At 37.9% G+C, this 22043-nt stretch overlaps 3 protein-coding genes and 1 long non-coding RNA gene across 6 annotated transcripts in view; 1 reads left to right on the top strand and 3 right to left on the bottom strand.

Moving 5' to 3' along the window:
• LOC123771504 (galactosylgalactosylxylosylprotein 3-beta-glucuronosyltransferase P) overlaps nt 1–11284 on the top strand; it is a 29629-nt gene extending 18345 nt beyond the window's left edge. For all 3 annotated transcript variants that reach the window (XM_045764090.2, XM_045764093.2, XM_045764092.2), the window contains exons 2-8: nt 382–512; nt 1663–1766; nt 6727–6868; nt 7830–7984; nt 8309–8485; nt 10849–10959; nt 11080–11284. In XM_045764090.2, the coding sequence (XP_045620046.1) occupies nt 382–512; nt 1663–1766; nt 6727–6868; nt 7830–7984; nt 8309–8485; nt 10849–10959; nt 11080–11199 (940 nt within the window). In that variant the 3' untranslated portion in view covers nt 11200–11284. The remainder of the gene's footprint in view (nt 1–381; nt 513–1662; nt 1767–6726; nt 6869–7829; nt 7985–8308; nt 8486–10848; nt 10960–11079) is intronic.
• Nucleotides 8303–10842, bottom strand: LOC138357094 (uncharacterized). Its single transcript, XR_011224768.1, has 2 exons — nt 10628–10842; nt 8303–8890 (listed from the first exon to the last, which is right to left on the bottom strand). It is a non-coding gene; the product is annotated as an uncharacterized lncRNA (long non-coding RNA).
• A 119-nt stretch (nt 11285–11403) lies between the features above and the next one.
• Nucleotides 11404–17918, bottom strand: LOC123771503 (ribitol 5-phosphate transferase FKRP-like). Its single transcript, XM_045764089.2, has one exon. It carries the CDS (start codon nt 17615–17617, stop codon nt 16115–16117), a length of 1503 nt encoding a protein of 500 aa, XP_045620045.1. The 5' UTR covers nt 17618–17918; the 3' UTR covers nt 11404–16114.
• A 143-nt stretch (nt 17919–18061) lies between these two features.
• LOC123771505 (protein Churchill) lies at nt 18062–22043 on the bottom strand. Its single transcript, XM_045764094.2, has 4 exons — nt 22025–22043; nt 20237–20311; nt 19233–19374; nt 18062–18633 (listed from the first exon to the last, which is right to left on the bottom strand). Exons 2-4 carry the CDS (start codon nt 20273–20275, stop codon nt 18470–18472), a joined length of 345 nt encoding a protein of 114 aa, XP_045620050.1. The 5' UTR covers nt 20276–20311; nt 22025–22043; the 3' UTR covers nt 18062–18469.

Genomic DNA, 22043 nt, shown 5'->3' on the forward strand with positions numbered 1-22043 from the left:
ATTGTTAATTTTAAGCAGTGTAGATATTATGCGAGTAATAACTCAATTTATCCCACGAAAAACAGTGAATAAAATAATTTGCGAACAAAAAAATTCAGTTCTGTAACCCATTTAAGGAGGGGGGGGCAGTCTACAGTAGGAAAATGCAACAAAACATATTTTCTATATATTGTTAAAAATGGAATGTCAGCTAAGAGAGATATAACCATAAATTATTAATTTTCTGGACCCGCAAGGCTGTCAAAGACTTCTAGCCTAAGCTAAGTACAAATAGCCTAAGCTACTCTATCCCTTTGAGGTGTATTTTTTCTTGTCTCAATAAACACACTTGAACTTAAAATGACGCTAAGAGGTTAATTAAGTGTTGTTGTGCTTCTGCAGGAGAGGGCCGACGCTACAGATGATGGTGTATGGTAGTGTGCTTATAATGATGCTGATCCTTGTGTACCGCTACACCCAGCCTAGTCCAGTTCACCACCTTCAGTACATTGGTGCCATCGCCGCACTCAAAGGTAACAATTATAGCCATTGCCGATTGTTTGACGATCATTAATGTTATGTTAAACTCCGGTGTTCTAGGCCTGCAAATTCAGTTTCGATTATCAGATGAGAGCAGATTTACTGCCAGATGTTGTCTAAATACAGGTGCCTCGGATTCAGAAAGCAGTTACGCAAGTACTTACGAACGTGTACATCTTTCCTCAATCTTTGACGGCTTTGTTTACAATTATTAAACAATTAATGAGCTCCGAAGCACCAGGAGACTGTTTATAACAATAACAACAGTTGATTGGCAAGTTTTCATGCTTGTAAATTGCTTAATAAAAGTTTACAAGCAAAAACAGTTTGTAAACCGTTTAATAAAACAGTTTACAAGCATGAAAACTTGCCAATCAACTGTTGTTATTGTTATAAACAGCCTCCTGGTGCCTCGGAGCTCATTAACTGTTTAATAATTGTAAACAAAGCTGCCAAAGACTGAGAAAAGATGTACAGGTTCGTAAGTACTTGCCTAACTGCTACGTGAATCCGGGTCGTAACGTCACTCCAAGCCACTAGCAACCCTCACATTCTAAGTGATAGTGTTCCCGGGTGAGGCTGCCCCACACACTATTATATAACCAAGGCCACATATAACTATTTTGGAGGCCCTCGGCCACAACATCTGGGCCCCCACTTGTCAGTCTGGCTATTTAAAGGCTAAACATATACATGTAGACAGCTCATATAAATAATATGTAACGACTTGAGAATGGTTCAGGACGGGCCGAAACGTCTTCGTCCCTTCACATTTTAGTGTGTGGTCTGGTCAACATACTTCAGAAGGGGCCAGATTCACGAAAACACTTACGAACCTGTACATCTTTTCTCAATCTTTGGAGGCTTTGTTTACAATTATTAAACAGTTAATGAGCTCCGAAGCACCAGGAGGCTGTTTATAAGAATACCAACAGTTGAATGGGAAGTTTTCATGCTTGTAAATTGTTTAATAAATGTTATCAAAGCAGTCAAAGATTGAGGAAAGATGTACACGTTCATAAGTGCTTGCGTAAGTGCTTTCGTGAATCTGGCCCCAGGCACGTTATTGTGACTCATCGTCTGCATCTTCTCATCAACCACGTTTTTGTGACTTATCATCTACTATGTTCCTGTTTGATACAGAATCTCTGTCGCGGATCATCAAGGAAGAACTGGCCAGGAAGAACTCTAATGTCAAGATTCCCACCATCTACATCATCACCCCGACGTACCGTAGACAGGAACAGGTAAGGAACAAGTATGACACTACAAATTACCATGTCAAGTTTATACATTCACTTGCATACAGAGGTAAGGTAGTTATCAGAACTAAGCGCTATGTCAGTGTGACTCCGTAGCATTTGCAAGGGATATAAAGACAGGGAGCTGGCATACAATGACGGGAGGGGGGGGGGGTTGGAGAAATAGTGCTCAACCACTTGAACATCGGGGATCGAACGGCCACTCTGTAAGATACATAGCCTTTGCTGTACCGAGCAGACCAAGTGAATCAACATCTTTACAGTGGGTTGCAGATATGCTTCATTATGCAATATAGCAGGAATGATTTGCAACATTGTATTTTAAGCATTTCTCCGTACATAATTTTGCCCAAACACTTCGGGTGGACGGTAGAGCGACGGTCTGGCTTCATGCAGGTCGACGTCAATCCCCCGACCATTCAAATGGTTGGGCATTATTCCTTTCCCCCGTCCCATCCCCATTCCTTATTCTGACCCCTTCCCATTGCTATAGTCTTAATGGCTTGATACTTAACCCTGAAAATTCCCTTCCCATACATATTTCTTTTTATTCATCAGTTGTACTGTACTTCTAGACCACCTCCCCAGTAGCTCCTACTGAACTACACAACCCAATAATGAAATTATGCTCAGTTTTGTTTTTATATATTGATGATATTTACAGTCAAGATACTGTCTGCCCAGTAACAAAAGACCTCAACTTTATGAATATAAAAAATGTGTTTTCGGTTTGAAGTCAATATAAAACAACATTCTCAAGATATATCATGTCACAGAATAAACAAATAAATAAAAATAAATCAATAAATAATATTATTACTGCTCAATTTCAATAGCAGCCAAACTTTTTTACTTAAACTTTAATATTTTATATTTGAATTTGTCGAACAAATTCAGATATTGAATGAAAGCCACATAAAAAATTAGGAAAAAAAGAGGAAAAAACAATAAATATCAAAACCCTAAAATTACCCAAATAAAATAAAACCCAATAAATGTCTCTAGAACACCAGCTGGCGTTAGACAATAGCATTCAGAATACAATCCTGAGTTTTATCTAAGTAAATCGAATTCACTGACTCTTTAGAATCCTTCAATAATTTTTCCATAATTAGTTTAGCTTAATTGAAATAAAACATGAACTAATATTGCAGTTAATAATCCCAAAGTTTTCGTATCCTGTAGAGTTGTTTTTTTTCACTATATATATTGAGACATGACCTTACATTATAGGGGACCAAACGAGGTCTATAATTATGCATACAGGAAATTTAAACGTTTATAGCTAGGTACAATATACTGATGCTAAGTTTAACGAGTTAATGAGTGTTACATTTTTGCAAATTAGCTACACGTTTCACGCGACTGATCCATAAATATATCATACGACTGAGTATTCATATAAAAGGAGCAATGGGCTGTGAAAATACATACCATAATGTGTGGCAGTCCTGTAAAGCCAACCATGGTTTACAACTGTAAACTGTAAAGGACTGTTTGTCCTTTTTAACACATTTCAAATTATGAATGATAAATAATTTATCTTGCCGTCTCTTGAGAGGCAAACAATGTGCAAGAATAACCAGTACAGCCCGTTCTCAGATGGTCCAGTGTGTACCTTGGTGGTAATTACCACATCAAAGTCTAGATTTGGATTACCGTAATAGTTTCAAAACGAATTAAGCTTAATTAGTACTTTGGTGTATTTACGGACCTTGGTCAACAAACTAAGTTAGGATAGATTAAATATGATAGGATAGGTTAGGTTGATAGGATAAGTTAGGTATGATAGGATAGGTTAGGCATGATAGAATAGGTTAGATATGACAGGATAGGTTAGGTATGATAGGATAGGTTAGATATGATAGGATAGGTTAGGTATGATAGGATAGGTTAGATATGACAGGATAGGTTAGATATGATAGGATAGGTTAGGTATGATAGGATAGGTTAGGCATGATAGGATAGGTTAGATATGACAGGATAGGTGAGATATGATAGGATAGGTTAGGTATGATAGGATAGGTTAGGCATGATAGGATAGGTTAGATATGACAGGATAGGTGAGATATGATAGGATAGGTTAGGTATGATAGGATAGGTTAGATATGACAGGATAGGTTAGATATGATAGGATAGGTTAGGTATGAAAGGATAGGTTAGATATGATAGGATAATTAAGGTATGATAGCATAGGTTAGGTATAAAATACAGTAATTATATACATAAAAATAAAAAATAATGTGTTTAGAATAAAAATTCACTTACCATTTGTCGAGAAGACTACAAATAGAACCTCAATAAACCTAAATGAATAGTTAAATCCACGAAGTTTAACTCGGAGGATAGACACCAAGTCCGGTACAATTACGCCAGCATAAATGCCTTATATAAATACTAGTCAAATTCACTCAGCGTACTTAGTTCTAACACACAAACTAACCTAAGAACGGGCTGCACAAACGACAAACCATAACTTACCTTAGTTTAGTAGATATTAACATCGTGGTGGGATGGCGGCCCCCCAAGAGGCAGACGATTTACAATGTTAATTTTCACTTAGCGAGACACAACACATTCTTTCAAGTTAAACTGGTGTTGCCAGCACAGTATAAGTGTTTCATAGGTGGGAGTATGTCGGGTATGCTGTAGCACTGACATAGTTACAGGGCTTCTTGAGCCTCTACCACAAGCTTAGCGTCTACCTCTGGCAATAATGCGGGTTGCCTGCGACACTGTAAACTTTCCCGCATCTCGTCCACATTAATAAACTCCTTTACATCATGTCTCCCGAGGTGACCTATATATAAAAATAAGATTTAATATATATATATTAATATATAATAAAGTATGCATAAGCTTGAAAATTTACCAGTCTGTTAGTTTTATTGATTTTAATTTCGTTTTGGCAAACCTTGTTACTCCGTTTTTTTTAACAAGCTTAGGTATACATAGCAATATGCTGCTACCCCCCCCCTATTCTGTATTAAAGATTACACAATGTAGATCAAAACCAGCTATAAGCTCCTCCAATATCCCCACCTCACAGGACGATCAGTCATACATGGAATCTGGGAGAGAACATGAAAAGTAATGCCCATCTATCAGCCTCCTCTAATAGTCTAGGTGAAGCACAAGAATATCTTCCAATATTCCTATGTATAAAGTAATTACAGAGCTCAAAGTACCTCATACCATTTGGTCTGAAGTCACTTATAACAGGACAATCACAGATAGTTAGAGATTGTCCCAGCTCTTGTTCACAGAGTTTACAATTGAAATGTTCACCATTGGGGGATTCATTACCTGCAGCCACCTGCCATAGATATCGATATCCCAGCCTAATTCAGGCAATTACAATATCACACTATCTAGTGGATGATTTATCCTGCCCGTACGTATAATTCTCGGTTCTAAACATGTCATAGCTCTTTATACTCGTGCTTTCTGGCCTTTGAGTGCCATTAACTGCTCTCGTCTTCCCTAATTTCCAGAAATATTGCTGTTTTTACAGCAGAGAATGGATTGCCCATATCCAACTCAATTTCAATTTGTTGTTGTTCTTCAAGATTTGCTACCTGAAACTAAAAGTTCCAGGCAGCACGGGCTATGGCGAGCCCATTTTTTTGTTACTTTCAAGCTTATCACATGCAGTTTTAGCTGCCTTGTCTGTGTCATCATGCTGGACAACACCTACGTGAGATGGCATCCATACAAATGACACAAACTCTTGCTCTTTGCATTAATAATGGTTTATAATGGAGGTTTCAACATGCTCCGTCATGCTGCACTCTTATGTAGACGGTTCATAATTATAAAAAGGTTTAGGCGTCAAGGCCCACAAGGGAATTTAGCTGGATGTTTAATGTGAATAGTTAGTTGAAACGAATTAATTGGATTGGTGTTTTTACTCCTTTACATACTCCCGAAGTGCAATATTACTCTTACACACTGCCCAGGACAAATATTACTGTTGAAGACACACTGATGGAGAAATATTACTCATGCAGACATACTGATGGAGAAATATTGCTCATGCAGACATACTGATGGAGAAATATTGCTCATGCAAACACACTGGAAATATATTACTCCTGTAGACACTGATGGAATAACAGTGCTACTGCAGACACACATATGGAGCAATATTACTCCTGAAGACACACTGATGGAGATATATTACTCCTGCACACACACTAATGTTGCAATATTACTCCTGCAAACACACTGGTGGAGAAATATTACTCCTGCAGACACACTGATGTTACAATATTACTCCTGCAAACACACTGATGGAAAAATATTACTCTTGCAGACACACTGATGTTACAATACTGTATTACTCCTGCAAACACACTGGTGGAGAAATATTACTCTTGCAGACACACTGATGTTACAATATTACTCCTGCAAACACACTGGTGGAGAAATATTACTCCTGCAGACACACTGATGTTACAATATTACTCCTGCAAACACACTGATGGAGAAATATTACTCTTGCAGACACACCGCTGTAGCAATATTCTTAGCAGTAATTCTTAGTATATAAACTGCATGAATACCTGGGTACTCCCATATTTATCTCAGAATACCTGGGTACTATCATATTTATCTCAGAATACCTGGGTACTATCATATTTATCTCAGAATACCTGGGTACTCCCATATTTATCTCAGATTGTAAAATCAATGCTTTAAACTGTGTTTCTGTTTGCACTTGTTAATTAGAAAATTGAATTGCTTAAAACAAATAAAATTAACAGGTAAATCTAAAAGCAAAAGATTCTGAATGAGCAATAAAATACAGTACATTTATTACATACTAATATATAATAATTGCAAAGTTCTCTTGATAATCTTCATGTCTATTTGTAATCAAATCTGCATCTCTATGCCAGGTGCTGCTAAATGGATCTCTAAAATGGTCACATATTTACCTCAGATTCCGGAGTTGACTCGCTTTGCCCAGACTTTGATGCACGTCCCAAACATTCACTGGATTGTTGCCGATGATGCAAATGTAACAAACAGGCAGGTCGTCGAGTACCTCACCTACACTGGCATATCCCACACTTACCTACTCAGTAAGTTACTATTCAGTTTTTTTTTTTTAATGCTCTCGTCTTCCCTAATTTCCAATGAATTGTATTCCTGTATTGTTGAACTCGGCAAATTTCCTTATGCTTCCAAATAGAAATTCCCTACTTTGTGATTTAGCTCAAGTATTTTTAAGGTTAAGAATTTTTTGACAAGATATTTTCTAATTCAAAAATGTATTTCTACATCTCATCAGGTCTGTAATTCTTGCATTCTCCCGAAATATATAAATGTGGCGAAGAAAAGTTTGTACAAGTGATTTCACTATTATGTGTACAGTAGATGGGGGCTATAAAATACTTACAAGCATTATTTATTGAACATGGCACAAGGGATCTGTTTAATCTCAAATTTCTTCACTGACAGACCTAGGTATCCCCTCTTTACATTAACCCTTTTTATTCAACTACATAAAGCTTTCTTCTGATTAGTTTGGCTTTTCAGTTTAGTTCATTTATTATGCACCCCATACACATCCTGCTAGTGGACCCCATACACATCCTGTGTGGTAGCAGACCCCATACCCATCCTATGAGTGCTAGTGGACCCCATACCCATCCTGTGAGTGCTAGTGGAACCAATACCCATTCTGCCAGTGGACCCCATACCCTTTCTTTGAGTGGCAGTGGACCACATACCCATCCTGTGAATGGTAGTGGATCCTATACCCATTCTGCTTATACCCATTATGGTAGTTGAATTAGTTTATTATGGAGACCATACTCATCTTGTGTATGAGTGGCAGAATGATTACAGTCACATAATGGGCTTTTACATTTGTAGTGATCTAGGTACATACAGTACAGTAATTTAAATTTGCCTATCTTAACTGTTCTTTTTCAACATGAAGAACTTTCATCATAATTACATAATGGCAATAACATCATCTCTAAGCCCATTCACATCAACATACCAAGGAAATGCTGTTTAAAACTTGCATCTCAACAGCACCAATGCCCGAGAAGTACAAATCATCATCTATCAAACCCAAGGGTGTGGCCAACCGTAATGGTGGACTTCAGTGGGTAAGGGAACATGCAACCACAGGAGTCGTTTACTTTGCTGATGATGACAACACCTATGACATTAGGGTGTTTCAAGAGGTTTGTCTCCGAAGATTTTCTTATACATAATACGATATGAATCTTCGTGCCTATACGATTATGTTTCTAACTTAATTCTTTATTTATATTAATTTATTTGTAGCCGATTGTAAGTCTATTGTAGACTTTATACTGTACTCTCCCAAACATTTTACAAAAATCTTATGTGCCTTTGTAAATTAGGAATTGCCTAGCAGTAAAATATAAAGCATCACAAATTATAAACCAAGTACTGTATAGCAATAAACCATACAATATATAGCAATAAACCATACAAAATATTGTTTAGTATTTAGTAGTAATGAAGATCCTTTCCCCCAACAGATGAGATACACAGAGCGTGTGTCTATGTGGCCTGTGGGACTAGTAACAAAAGCTGGGCTTTCAACACCAGTCCTTAAAAATGGTAAATTCTTTTCCTGGTATGATGGATGGATTGCCAGTAGAAAATTCCCTATTGACATGGCAGGTTTTGCTGTCAGTGTTCAATATTTACTAAAGGTACGTAATGCAAACAATTGTACTCTATGACTTAATTCACTAGCCAATCAAATTTAATTGTCAACACTTGTAGCCCAAAGAGCAAACTGTAGAATTTTTCAGATATAGCATATACCAATAATCACATTAGACTTAAGATACAGTAATCAGTTATGAAATGCTATTAAAATTACTTCAGAATAGACAATGTATATTGACCAATCACTTGAATTTGTGGGTAAAGTGGAGACCTCGCTTCTTGCAGAGTGGCATTCAATCCCCAGCAGTCCAAGTGCTTGGTTACTACTCCTTTCTTCCATCAAATCCCAGATTCCTGTCCTCGTATCCCCTTCCGAGTGATATATATAGTCACACTGGCTTAGCGTTTTCTCTTCATAACTGCATACCTTAATGCATATTCTTTAGCTATACAGTATTTGAAAAAAATAGAATAACAGCATAAATATTCCAAAATCTTGGTTATTCTTCATGTATTCAACACATTAACTATTTTTTAAGTGTCAGTTTAGCAAGTTTACCCTCATAAATTGACAATTTATTAATTATTAAATAAGACTTTTACTTGCATGATTAATAACTGACTTGAAATTCAGATAAACAGAAATAGAAAATAGTATACATAACAGTATTATTATTATTATTATTGAAGGTGTAGGAAAGACCCAATACAGTATATATGTAAGTGTATTGAAAAGCTAATTTTTTGATGTAGGTTACATCTGACAATTAGATTTCTAATACACTTACACATATATTGGGTCTTTTCTTCACCTTCATTCAAGCACTACAGAAGATGGAAGAAAAAGAGGTGATATGATCACCACTTACAAAATAATAACAGGAATTGACCAAATTGACAGAGGACTTCCTGACACCAGCAACTTCAAGAACAAGATTCAAGCTAAGGAAACAAAGTTGCCAGAAAAATATTAGAAAGTTTTTTTTACAAACAGAGTGGTAGATGGTTGGAACAAGTTAAGTGAGAAGATGGTGGTGGCAAAAACTGTCAGTAGTTTTAATGCATTATATAACAGAGTACTGGGAATCAACTTGAGAATGGTCCAGGACGGACCGAAACGTCGTCGTCCCTTCACCTTCTAAGTGTGTGGTCTGGTCAACATACTTTAGCCACGTTATTGTGACTCATCGCCTGCAGAGTACTGGGAAGATGGGACACTATGAGCGTAGCTCTCATCCTGTAACTACACTTTAGTAATTACACTCTGGTAATTACTATGGCATTGTAGTACATTTCTCCATTATTATTACTACTATATTCAATTTTGCTGAGAACCAGGACTGCAGCTTAAGGGTTATTTAGTGCAATACTATACAGTATATGGTTAATGAGACTTGTATATTATCACTGTTAATAAAATCAGTGTTGAATGGTTTTCACTACTGGGTCACATCAGTTGCAGGAGCCATGTTTGGCCTACCGGAGACTAATCTTGGCCCCCATCCCTCTCACACAGGTGTGAGAAGCAGGGAACTATTATTATTTCCCTCAACAGGAAACATTCCAGAAAGTCAATGAAGCTTTACAGACACTGCAAGGAACATAGACAATGAAACAGCAAAACAGCCAAACTACTCCACAAAAATTCATTCCAAACAAGTGGTTCACTCAAATAGGTTAAACTGGTTGGTACCAATCGTCACCACCAGGTAGCCCATAGCCATGGCTAACAGCCGGCTTCAAGGTCAGTCCGGAGCTGATGCACAATGAACCAAGGAACCTGGTAGGGAGGGAGTCACTGGGGCTCTACCAAAAAGAGGCATTTCATTACATTCATTACATTACAATGCTGGTTTTCTTGGAGGAACCCCCTTGATAGCTTCCTGAAGCTAATTAATCACAGAGGAAAGGACAAACAAGAAACTTACCAGGGAGGAGAGATGGCAGATACTAGATAAAAGATGATAATTGCCAACAGAACTTTAGCCTGGCCTGGGGCTGGGCTTGGAACCCCATCAAGCAGATATTAACCTGCCTTTACCATCCCCTCTTTGTCTGCTTCCTAAACGTGACCTATTATAGTATTCCTGCCTTTCATTTCACCGACTTGAGGCACTAAAATGAATACCAATACAATTGCTCTTACCAACTATCAATTTGGGCGAGGTGGTACGATATCTTACCTCCATATAAACTCCTGTGGTGACACAAGTGATTGCATTTTCTCATCATCTTGCACATCTCAGACATTATTCACTTGTCTGATCCATTTAGCTCTTTCTACTCTTCGTTTTTGCTTGCATTGTACTTGGGCTTCTCTGTATGTAGTCAAAAGCAAAACTAATTGGGAGAAAAGATGCTCACTTTCTGGAATATCCCTAGTTAAAAAAAACATTATTTTCAGGTGCCAGATGCAGCAATGCCCTACAAAGCTGGATATGAAGAAGATGGCTTTATGAAAAGCCTTAAGATACGGCCTGAAGAAATTGAATTTAAAGCAGAAGAGTGTACAAAGGTAATTATTGTAAATGTTTGTAGTGCAAAATTTACTTCAATTTGAATTACAGTACTGTATTTATGTACAACTGTACATTATGCTTATGTTTATGTAGACTTACAGTGTAGTATTTTGCAGATATATGTATGGCACACTCAGACAAAGAAGAATGGCCCATCTAACAAGGACATCTTGGATTCAAAATACAATGACACAAATCTCAGAATACTGCAAAAAAGAATGATGATAGCACCCTGAGCACTTAGTCTGTAATGAATTTTTTATATTAAAATATTTATATCAGTTTTATATGAACTTAATTTATTATAAAAATTTTACCTTATTTTTTGTTTCTTTCACCTACATGATAAATATTGTACAGGTTGATGGAAGTTGATAATTGGTAGATTACTTTTCCGTATAGGAAGGTGCAAGCCTGAAAGACTGCATTAAGAGAATAGAAAATTTCCTAGATATCATTCAGGATGCCAATACAAGTGCAAAATGACAATGCATACATGTCAAAGATATCTGAATCATCAAGTTTTCTTTTTTATCAAGGAACATTTGAAAAGCAAGATTTCCAGTCATCTTCAATCAAGACATTAGACGCAATGCATGACTTTTAGTGGTACAATGCAGCTCTGACAGTAAAGAGCAAGTCTCTGTTCCATTAAGTGCCCATGAGTTAATCATGTGTGGCCAACACATAAACCAGCCAAAGATATTTCATACTTCCTGTTACAGTGGCAGGAAGCAGGCATGGAGACAGGTCACATAATATGCAATTTGTTATTTATAATGGCTAACCACTTATCTCTCAAATAGATTAAATAACGAGGAAGAAATCCAAGTAGTAAAGTTCCTAGATGGGATAGGTATGAACGTTTTCTTTAGCAGTAGGATATCTTAGCCTCTTATGACCAGGTCATAAGAGGCTAAGAATCTAGCAAAACTTTTACTCTTATTAAGATGAGAAACGGCCAATGTTGTATTTCAATCAGCACAGGCCGGGGCAAGAAAACAGTAGTGCCAATGCTAGCACGCGTCTAGGCATTTTTGGGAACCCTAACTGAACCTCATCAATGTGCAGGTGAGCAGCCTGGTAGTCAGCCTCTTCTCAACATTGGAACTCTACATGTGGCCGAGACTGTTCGTGTAGATTTTAATGTTGAAGCCAATGGGATAAGTCATACATTAGATTATCTATGTCCTTTAATTGAGGAAACTTAAATATGAAAAGGATATAGAATTTTAACATCCATACTATGATACTCCTTATTTCACTACTTCACTAAGAATAAAACATTAAATGGCATTTAAAACAACAGCAAATAATTCACCATAAACCTTAAGAATCAGTTTCATCAAGTATTGATACAGCCCTAAATTACAGTTATTTAATGACTACATCATTCAAACTTTGACATTACTTGCTTAAATCATAGTGACAACTGCTGATAATATGAAATAAAAAATGCCTTATGTAACTTGATACATTTTTACTCAATTCACCAAGGTCACTGACTTCCTCTAGAGTCGATAACACCAAGCCAACAATTGAGTAAAGGTTTCCCGAGCTACACAGACCATTATACTTTCACATTAATTATAGTTGCTACCGAGTATAGAGTAATCAACACCACAACACCTTAATTTATACCTAGACTAGTACAGAAATTCTCACATGAAATTACTATAGTCGTCAATTTGCCACTTGTTTTTCTGTAATCAAACTTAAAATTTATCTTAAATTTTGAAGCGATACATTTTTTCCATAATGACACAATGATGCATCAAATAACTTCACTATTAATGCACTAAATATCCAATAGTAAAGTACAGTATAACATTATTCAGATCTGTTAATTCTAAACAGGTATGTCAAACGTCGGTCAATCTAATAATACAATCTCATCAAAGCCAAGACTACTTTTCTATAAAGATGTTGCATCTGTTGTGAACTTATCCCAGACTGTGTTAATTAAACCATTGATTAGAAAGCTTTAACAGTGAACTTCAAGTTTTACTGTTATTTATCAAGGTGGCTTATGCAGTTGCTTCTAAACACAAGAAAAGATCGTCATTATTATTGGCTTCTTGCCCACTGTCAGACCATAAGGGCAGGGAAAGGTAATCTGCAAATACTTTATAATAATATTTATGAGCCAGCCACTTTAACTATGGTGTTTAAGCATCTGTAACTTGGGTAAGCTGCATAATGCATGTGCATACAGCTGCATGCACCTGTAGGCAAACAGATGCACTCCACTAGCCACACAATCTAGCTTCAGCAAACAATTATTCCTTATTTCTTAAATTTTACCACAATCACAAATACATACATCACATCTTAACCATTAAATTGTCAAATAAATGTACTTTTCCTAAAGAGACTAGTAATTGCTTTAAATAATAATTATCAAAGATAAATGAAACTATATACTTGTACTATGTTATGAGTTACAAGCACAGCAGGATCTTGGTGTGTTCTTCATACATCAATATTGTCTCCACGAGCTGGAAACACATCACACCACCTTCTTGCATTATACAAGAGTCTGACAATGTTTAACTTAAGGTTCAAATTAGCCTTACACAGTATTATACGAACAGAGGAAATGGCATTATAGATGGAAAATTTATGTTAACCAATATTGCATCCATAATTACCTTTTGCTGAAGTTACCAGATATAAATCTTTCTAATAAAATGCGTTATCATAATACAACTGACGCGTGACCATCCTAGAGCAAATAGCGTCTACAAACCATCGCCCATACCTAAGAGTGAATGTATGTCTACAAACATCAATACAACCTTCTTACTTTCTAGTTTTATAATACAGCTTTTTAACCATTCACCACTGAAACCTTCTCATTTCAGAGTTTCTATAGTACTCCTCACACTCTTAGAGATTACATTTATTTGGGAAATATTAAAAAAATATTAAAAAAAGGAAAAGAAAGAAAATTATTAAGTGTGTGTGTGTGCTCGACCCTGATGATCCAAGTGGTTGATTTCCAGCCACCGGAACTATCAGAGGTTAAACACCGACCTACAAGAAGCGAGGTCACTGCTCTTCCAACCAGTCCAAGTGGCTCGAGAAAGAGGGCAAACAATATTATTAAGACCTGAGCCCAAAGAGAGTTATTAATTAATAGTGTTGAACAGTATTGGAAACAAGCACAGCCATCTAGAAAAACTGAATTGATTATAATTGACTAAGAATTCTTCATGTATCCAGTACGGTCCATTCACCTGGGCTGTATGGGTCTCGAACCATGGCCCCCACATGTGGGAGGTTATCTTGAGATGATTTTGGGGCTTTTTAGTGTCCCCGCGGCCTGGTCCTCGACCAGGCCTCCACCCCCAGGAAGCAGCCCGTGACAGCTGACTAACTCCCAGGTACCTATTTTACTGCTAGGTAACAGGGGCTCGGCTCCCAAAGGCTCGGGCTCGGGAAGCTCAAGCTCTATCAACTGGGCTATGAATAGTCTTAATAAGGAAAGTTTCTAGGAATAATAAAAATAATAAGTAATAACTTAATAAGAAAAATAATTTTATTCAGTACAGTGTTTACTAGTAGCTAATTATTAAGATGTTTTATTGCTCCTGAGAAGCCCACACAACACAAGTACTGAAAACAAGTACAAGTCAGAGCACAGTTTGGAAGAAGGAAGTCTTTGCCAACAATATGAACTATGAGAAATGGAAATAATTTATAACGATATAATTTATGACTGCACCAGCTCAAGATAAAAAGACAGATGACTAAGATATTGGTGGTGTACAATGGCCAGTTATGTTTGAGGTCGTGTTATACCCTAGGACCAGCTCCAGCCACTTGGGCTGGACAGTAGAGCGACGGTCTCGCGTCATACAGGTTGCCATTCAATCCCCGACCGTCCAAGTGGTTGGGCAACATTCCTTCCCCCCGTCCCGTCCCATATCCTTATCCTGACCCCCTTCCCAGTGCTATATAGTCGTAATGACTTGGTACTTTTCCCTGATAGTTCCCTTCCTTTCCAGAACAAACTGACATGTTACACTGCAGATGATGAGTCACAATAATGTGGCTGAAAAATGTTGACCAAACCACACACTAGAAATTGAAGAGACGACGACATTTCTGTCCATCCTAGACCATTATCGAGTCGATTGTGAGACGAAAATCGATTGTGAGACGAAAGTCGTCGTCTCTCGAATTTCTAGTGTGTGGTTTGGTCAACATGTCACCTTGCAAGCCAGATAAACAAATGACTACACCACCTTGGTTGAACTAATTACTTCTTACTACTGTAATAGGAAAAGATAAGTAATTACTGTAGGTAATATATAATTTAATAGAACTCTTCATTACTGTACTAATATACTCATCACTGTTTTACTCTACTGTTGCTCATGTAGCACACTGCACTTGTTCTAGGTTAAAACACAGCAACTTAATTAGTGTTCTAATAAAATCAAAACTAAGTTTAACCCAGCCAAATGCACTACATACATGTGAACACATCTTAATGACAACTCATATTATGCCCCACAACATCTAACTCATATACGGTACTTTCTAAAATGTCCTGTTCCATACATCAGTATTTCAGTATCTGCAAAATAAAATATTTTTATTCAATAACAAGAGATGAATCAATTATATACAAAAGATGTGGAGATTATTAAATTAAATTACACAACATGTTTAAAATTACAAAGTATAAAATTCATTAAAATAAGCTTTTTAAAATATTTTCAATAGACAGCACATCCAGGAATACCTACACAGAGGACAGTAAATTTACCCTGTAAAGATGGTATATAAAGACAACATACAGTCTTCCATTATATATAAAAAAAAAAAATTAATGCAACTAGAAAGTTTAACAGCTTAACATATCAACATACTAACATCAAAATATTTTGATTCTATGGAAGCAAGCATGTTCATTAAATGTTCTAGTTACAGTAATTAAATGTTCTAATATCACAATACTATCAACTAGCAAAGAATGGAAGACTGCACAACACCACAGTGCTACTCAATACATCAACGTCAGATCATTTATCACTAAAATTTAATTGCACTATTTTCGTATGTATAAAAAAAACAGCACCAGTTTAAACAAACGGCACATTCAGTCCAGTAAAAACTAATTAAATTTTGTACAAGGTACAATTACCTGTGAGTGAGCGATATATTGTGCGGAAGACGCACATCGGGGTTTGGGTACTGAGGAGTTTCAATTACTCCTGCACCAAATTTGAGCTCCAAGAAGTCTCGAACATTATTGGGTGCCGATGCCATAACTCCGGCAAAATTTACTGAGGCAAGAGGCCGCAAGAAGTGCTCTGGAAAATCTACATCCTGACGGTGTCCTGTAGTCCAGGCACCACCTCGAGTCATAGTGCCTCCACGTGGAGTAAATGGAAACACATCAACATGCAGGTGATTAGTTGTGCTGTAGTGAACTCTGAAATACCCTCCTTCTGATGCTCTTTGCCATACAAAACCTTCGGTATCTTCAAGTGTCTGCCAACGTGCTGCCTTAAGCTGTGGACAACGATCAACATCTTGGGAATATATTCCCACATCTACATCATAATCCCATGGTATAATATCCCCACTGCGAACAGCACCTAGCAAAGACCCTCCCTCTAGCCACCACCGTGCTCGGCACACCCTTAACACCTGGAAAACATGTCGTGCAGTAGCCCTCAAGCCTTCTAAACAACATGGTGGTGTCCAGCGTCCCAGGTAAAGGTAATCTGGTGTATCATCTACAACTGTAGGAAAACAACGAGGAGTTGTGCGTGTACATCCATACCAGAGTACATTACCACCTGTGCTCACAACTTTTTTAACACCAAATGCAGCATAAAGTAAACGTCTCCGTTCGTCTTCGACTGCGTCATGTTTCCACTTTAAGTGGTCATTAGCATAAAGCTGCCGACCTTCACCTAAGAGACCACCCCGGCTAACATGAACTTTCCATGTACGTGCTGCACCTTGAATGCCAATACTTAGGGTTATCGGGCGTGCCAAAGGATGAGTCAGCTGAAGAAAACTGCTGGTTTTCATTAGCAATGCTGCACGACCACTAATTGCATCACAAGCTTCACTCTGAGGAGCAGGCGTTATTGTCAGTGTCCAAGCTTGAATGTCAAGAGTGTAACGGTGGCATATTAATGGTGAACCCCCAACACCTACAGCCACAACCTGTGAATCTCCAGTATTTAACAAATGAATGAGATCCACTAACTGTGTAGATGATGAACACCGAGCACCATCAGGCAAGAGCAAGACATACTTTGCATTTTTTAATAAACCTTGTATGTTGGGGCGATGTCTAAGAAGTCCTGGACTAAGAACCACTGACACTGCTTGTTGTGTTAAGTGCAACGGCGGATATATAGTTTCGTCACTCACCACAAGGACCCTACAAACACCACCACAGGCACTTATAACAGAGTCAACAGTTTCATGCACATCATTATCAAAACTTTCAAACTCTCTGATTATGACAATCAAATCTTCTAGTGGATTCTTTATAACGGGACTCTCTTTCTTGCTCACTTTCTCTTTAACTGAGAGCCGGTGCCCAACTTGGCGTACCACCAAAATAGTAATAAACAACAACAAAAACACCAAAACACTACGGGCCTTTCTTACACCCACCATACTGAACGTCCTGTGCTGTAAACGCTGTTAAGAACTAGTGACAGCACACAACATCATCATCAATGACTAGTTGCTTCACAATGCTAATTGTAAAGAATGACAATAGAAAATACACTCCAAATATTTAAAATAATTGCTTATACAATTATGTGTCCAGTTATTGAGCTTTGTGGCCAAATACAACAATTATATGTGTGTTATGTTCTGAAGACTGGATGTAAAGAGCAATGTTTTACAGAACAATTATCAAAATATTTGTAATTTTTAATTCATTAAATTCTTAGAATAATAAAATATTATTTTTACCAGAGTGGAAAGTTAATTAGGACAAATTGAAAATATCCTAAAGGAAACTGTTCAGATACTTGCATCATATGTACTATAATGCACTCAACAATGAAACACATGTACTCGTCTAGTTGTACTTGCCTAGTTGTGCTTGCGGGGGTTGAGCTCTGGCTCTTTGGTCCAGCCTCTCAACTGTCAATCAACTAGTGTACAGATTCTTGAGCCTATTGGGCTCTAAGCATGTACATCAAATGTTTTGGCCAAGCATAAGTTTATAATATTTATTTCCAGGAAATAACATTTAAAACGGCCTAATTCTCATTCTTTTGACCACGACACATCACAGCGGCCTTCCTCACCTTTCACATGAGAAAACACAATCACACAGCTCACACACTGAACAGTAATAGCACTAGAATGTTTTGACATAACTGGATATCCTCATTCCATCGGCTACTCTGCACATACCTCACTTCATTCTGGATAGAGTAAGAGTTTCAAGACAACTTGTAACATTTTTGCAGGCGGACAAGCGTTACACGATTTGGATTACGTGACATACTTCTAGAATAGGGAGGCTTCCATGCGTGGATCGTTGGGGTAGCACGATCGCGTGTCCTCTGCCTCCCCACACAGCATGCAGCTCATTTCATAATATTGATAGTCATCTTCAACCCAGAAGCGGTGCCCATGAGTGGCAATCACATGATTACAATTCCCACAAATATCTGAAATTAAAGAAAACATTATGAGGTACAAAATACACGTATATATATATATATATATATTAAAACATCTAAATTATTGGGACAAATTTAAATGTTTAAATCTGCATTTCCCTAGAGCACAGAGGGAAAGATAGCTAATAATTTACACTTAGTATTAGAGGGACTGATTCCAAATCTGCACATGGAAATAACATCACATGAGACTAGGAGTTACATGTCTAGCAGTTGGAATTACTAGATCCCTGGAACTCCCTCAAACCCAGTATTCAATACTGTTTGTGAACATGTGAATGATACAGAGCATTCAGGGCATTATGATAAAGAGGATGTTCTATCGTCACAACTTATATTGAATTTTGTAACTAGCTCATCAAGATTGTAACTTGCTTAGCTAAATGAATTGTGGAGTTCAGTCCCTGAGCCCATTATGTGCCTCTGTAACCCTTTCCACTACCGCCCACAAGATGGGTATGGGGTGCATAATAAATGAACTAAACTAACTAACTATCTTGAACATACCTTTATTATAAACCACAAACCCAAAATGTTTTCCAATTAAAGAAATTTGTAAGCATTAGCAAATTAACTATAAAACTTACGGTCATATTCAATAACTTCTTGTGGTGAATCCAGAGCATTTGAGGTGGTCCTGTTGACCACACTGAGTGTATCCTTGTGGCCGCAGCCTTGGCACCCTTGCAGATTTGCCAAGTATGTCCCAGTGTCCAGACAGATTGTACCCTGCATATAATGATAATTACATATGTAAGTACAGTAGTTACTAAACAAAAAAATATTAAAATATATTTAAGGAAAGTTGCCAGTAAGTTTGTTTTAAATTTATCGCAAAATTACGATTATGGACCTGCCCAAAATGCTATGCATATTAGTGGCTTTACAAGAATACAAGTTGTATATACTGTACAGGTATAAATATAAAAAAGTAACACTACCAATCCCATCTACTTACACACATAAGATGATTAGTGTAAATAATGTAATAGGAACCGGATTTTCTTTGATGATTACTTACCGATGCACCTTGCTTCCTATTGTTCAAGTAAATTTTTTACCTGTTGTTTACCCAATGTTGGTTGTGGGTATCAATGTCCCCCACAGCTGACCAGGCTGTGGTAGTGATCTGTGGTTGGTGATCTGGTCAACCAGGCTGTTGGAAGCGGCTACACACAACCCGACATGAATCAACCCGGTTTAACAGGCATCCTTTGGAGGTGTTTAGCAAATTCTCTCTTGAATAACCCTATCTACACAGACACCTGAGAAAAGACCCAAGTGACTGCCAAATGATTCTGATCATTACACGTGTTACAACAACTGCTCTCTGGCCGAGCCCAGAGTAAGGAGCTGCCTTAAGTTAACTGCTGCTCTAGATGATGTTACTCTGATATCACAAGTGAAAGTAATCTCACCTGTATAATTATCATACTGAGTCACTGATAGCAACTGGTAAATGCTGTTAGAATTCTGGACGGTTCATCAATGTATAACATACCTATGATTGTAAGTGGTACAATCAGCAGCATAAAAACTAGTGAATGAGTAAATATTAAGCCTATTTCTTCAAAAGGTAAAAATGACTAACCCTGTCTGGATATTCTTCTTTAACACACTCCTGGCACATCCTCACGTCTTACATAATTGCAACACGTTGTGTAATCTGAAAAGTAATTGTTGCTACAGTATAATACAATATACAGTGCTTGGTTAAAACTGCAAAAATCTACAGCATATTTTTCCCTTAACACATCACCATCGTGCTAAGGAAAAATTCAACAATTTGACTGGCAGCAGCACTTTCCATACAGCTATTTATTATTAATTTGCTTTGTCAAGGACAGGAAGCCTGTGTACATGTGTACTTTAGGCTTGTACTGAGGTCGTGTACTGTACCATGTAGCGACAACATAGCCTTACAGAGGTTGAACATGTGTAACATGAACAATTAGTACAAATATTATGTACTATGTAATACATAGTACATGATATCAAAACCACACATCAGAAAATGAAGAAATGACATTTCAGTCCATCCTGGACCATTATCAAGCCTAGGCATGATCGAAACATTGGTTCTTAATTTTCTGCCAATGACTTAATTGCTGCATTCATAATGGAAATACAGGACACTTCATATACAAGAAATTTCTCAGATCTATCAGAAAACTAACATGACCTAATCCAGCCTAGCCTAACAATAAAATTGTGAACATTTTAAAACAAGCTGTGTGTGTGTGCAATTTAGCCGTATGGGGGTATCACGTACCCCCCATACCCCAACCTCTGGGTAGTGGTAGATGGAACACAGGAACAATTGCTATCTGTCAGGGAAAATGACGGGATCTTTGACAAGTCGCCGGTTTCCTGTCCTCATCAAGGCCACTAGGGTTAGTGGCCATAAGGTAAAAAAAAAAAAAAAGGTTCTGGATCTGTAATGAAGTCCAATAACAACTATTTCAAAAGTTAAAAAAAATTGCAAGTTAAATTTGTTTTAACCACAATAAAGAGTAGGCCGAGAGTAGGCTGATAATAGGCCGAGAGTAGGCTGCTAATAGGCCGAGAGTAGGCTGCTAATAGGTGGAGTAGGCTGCTAATAGACCGTGTAGGCCGAGAGTAGGTTGCTAATAGACCATGTAGGCCGAGAGTAGGTTGCTAATAGACCGTGTAGGCCGAGAGTAGGTTGCTAATAGACCGTGTAGGCCGAGAGTAGGTTGCTAATAGACCGTGTAGGCTGCTAATTCAAATTCAAATGTTTATTTAGGTAAAGTAGATACATACAAGGGGTGATACAAATATTGATGAGTAGGCCAATAGGCCGAGTAGGCCGAGAGTAGGCTGCTAATAGGCCAAGTAGGCCGAGAATAGGCTGATAATAAGCCGAGTAGGCTGATACTAGGCCGGTGACACTGGTTGGGTGCCTTTGACATTCAGGCGGTGGCTATAAGCCACAATGTGCGTATGAAGGCAGTGAGCCAGGTGGTGATGGTGCCTAGACACACATGTGACACACGCCAGGACACACATGTGACACACACCAGGACACACATGTGACACATGCCAGCACACACCAGAACACACGTGTGACACACAACAGGACACCCATGTGACACACACCAGGACACCCATGTGACACACACCAGGACACACATGTGACACATACCCGGACACAAGAGTGCTGCCAGAGACACACACACACCAGGACACCCATGTGACACACGCCAGGCCACACATGTGACACACACCCGGACACCCATGTGACACACACATGAGACACCAGGACACACATGTGACACACGCCAGGACACCCATGTGACACACGCCAGGACACCCATGTGACACACATGAGACACCAGGACACACATGTGACACATACCCGGACACAAGAGTGCTGC

The sequence above is a fragment of the Procambarus clarkii genome, chromosome 76 (genome assembly GCF_040958095.1).
Source record: "Procambarus clarkii isolate CNS0578487 chromosome 76, FALCON_Pclarkii_2.0, whole genome shotgun sequence".
NCBI classification, from domain to species: Eukaryota; Metazoa; Arthropoda; class Malacostraca; order Decapoda; family Cambaridae; genus Procambarus; species Procambarus clarkii.

Coding starts and splice junctions, on each gene's coding strand:
- LOC123771503 (XM_045764089.2), bottom strand. CDS start 17,617: ATGGTGGGTGTAAGAAAGGCCCGTAGTGTTTTGGTGTTTTTGTTGTTG.
- LOC123771505 (XM_045764094.2), bottom strand. CDS start 20,275: ATGTGCCAGGAGTGTGTTAAAGAAGAATATCCAGACAGG. Junction 19,375..20,236: donor AAGAAGAATATCCAGACAGG/GTTAGTCATTTT, acceptor CATTATATGCAG/GGTACAATCTGTCTGGACAC. Junction 18,634..19,232: donor AGAAGTTATTGAATATGACC/GTAAGTTTTATA, acceptor CTTTAATTTCAG/ATATTTGTGGGAATTGTAAT.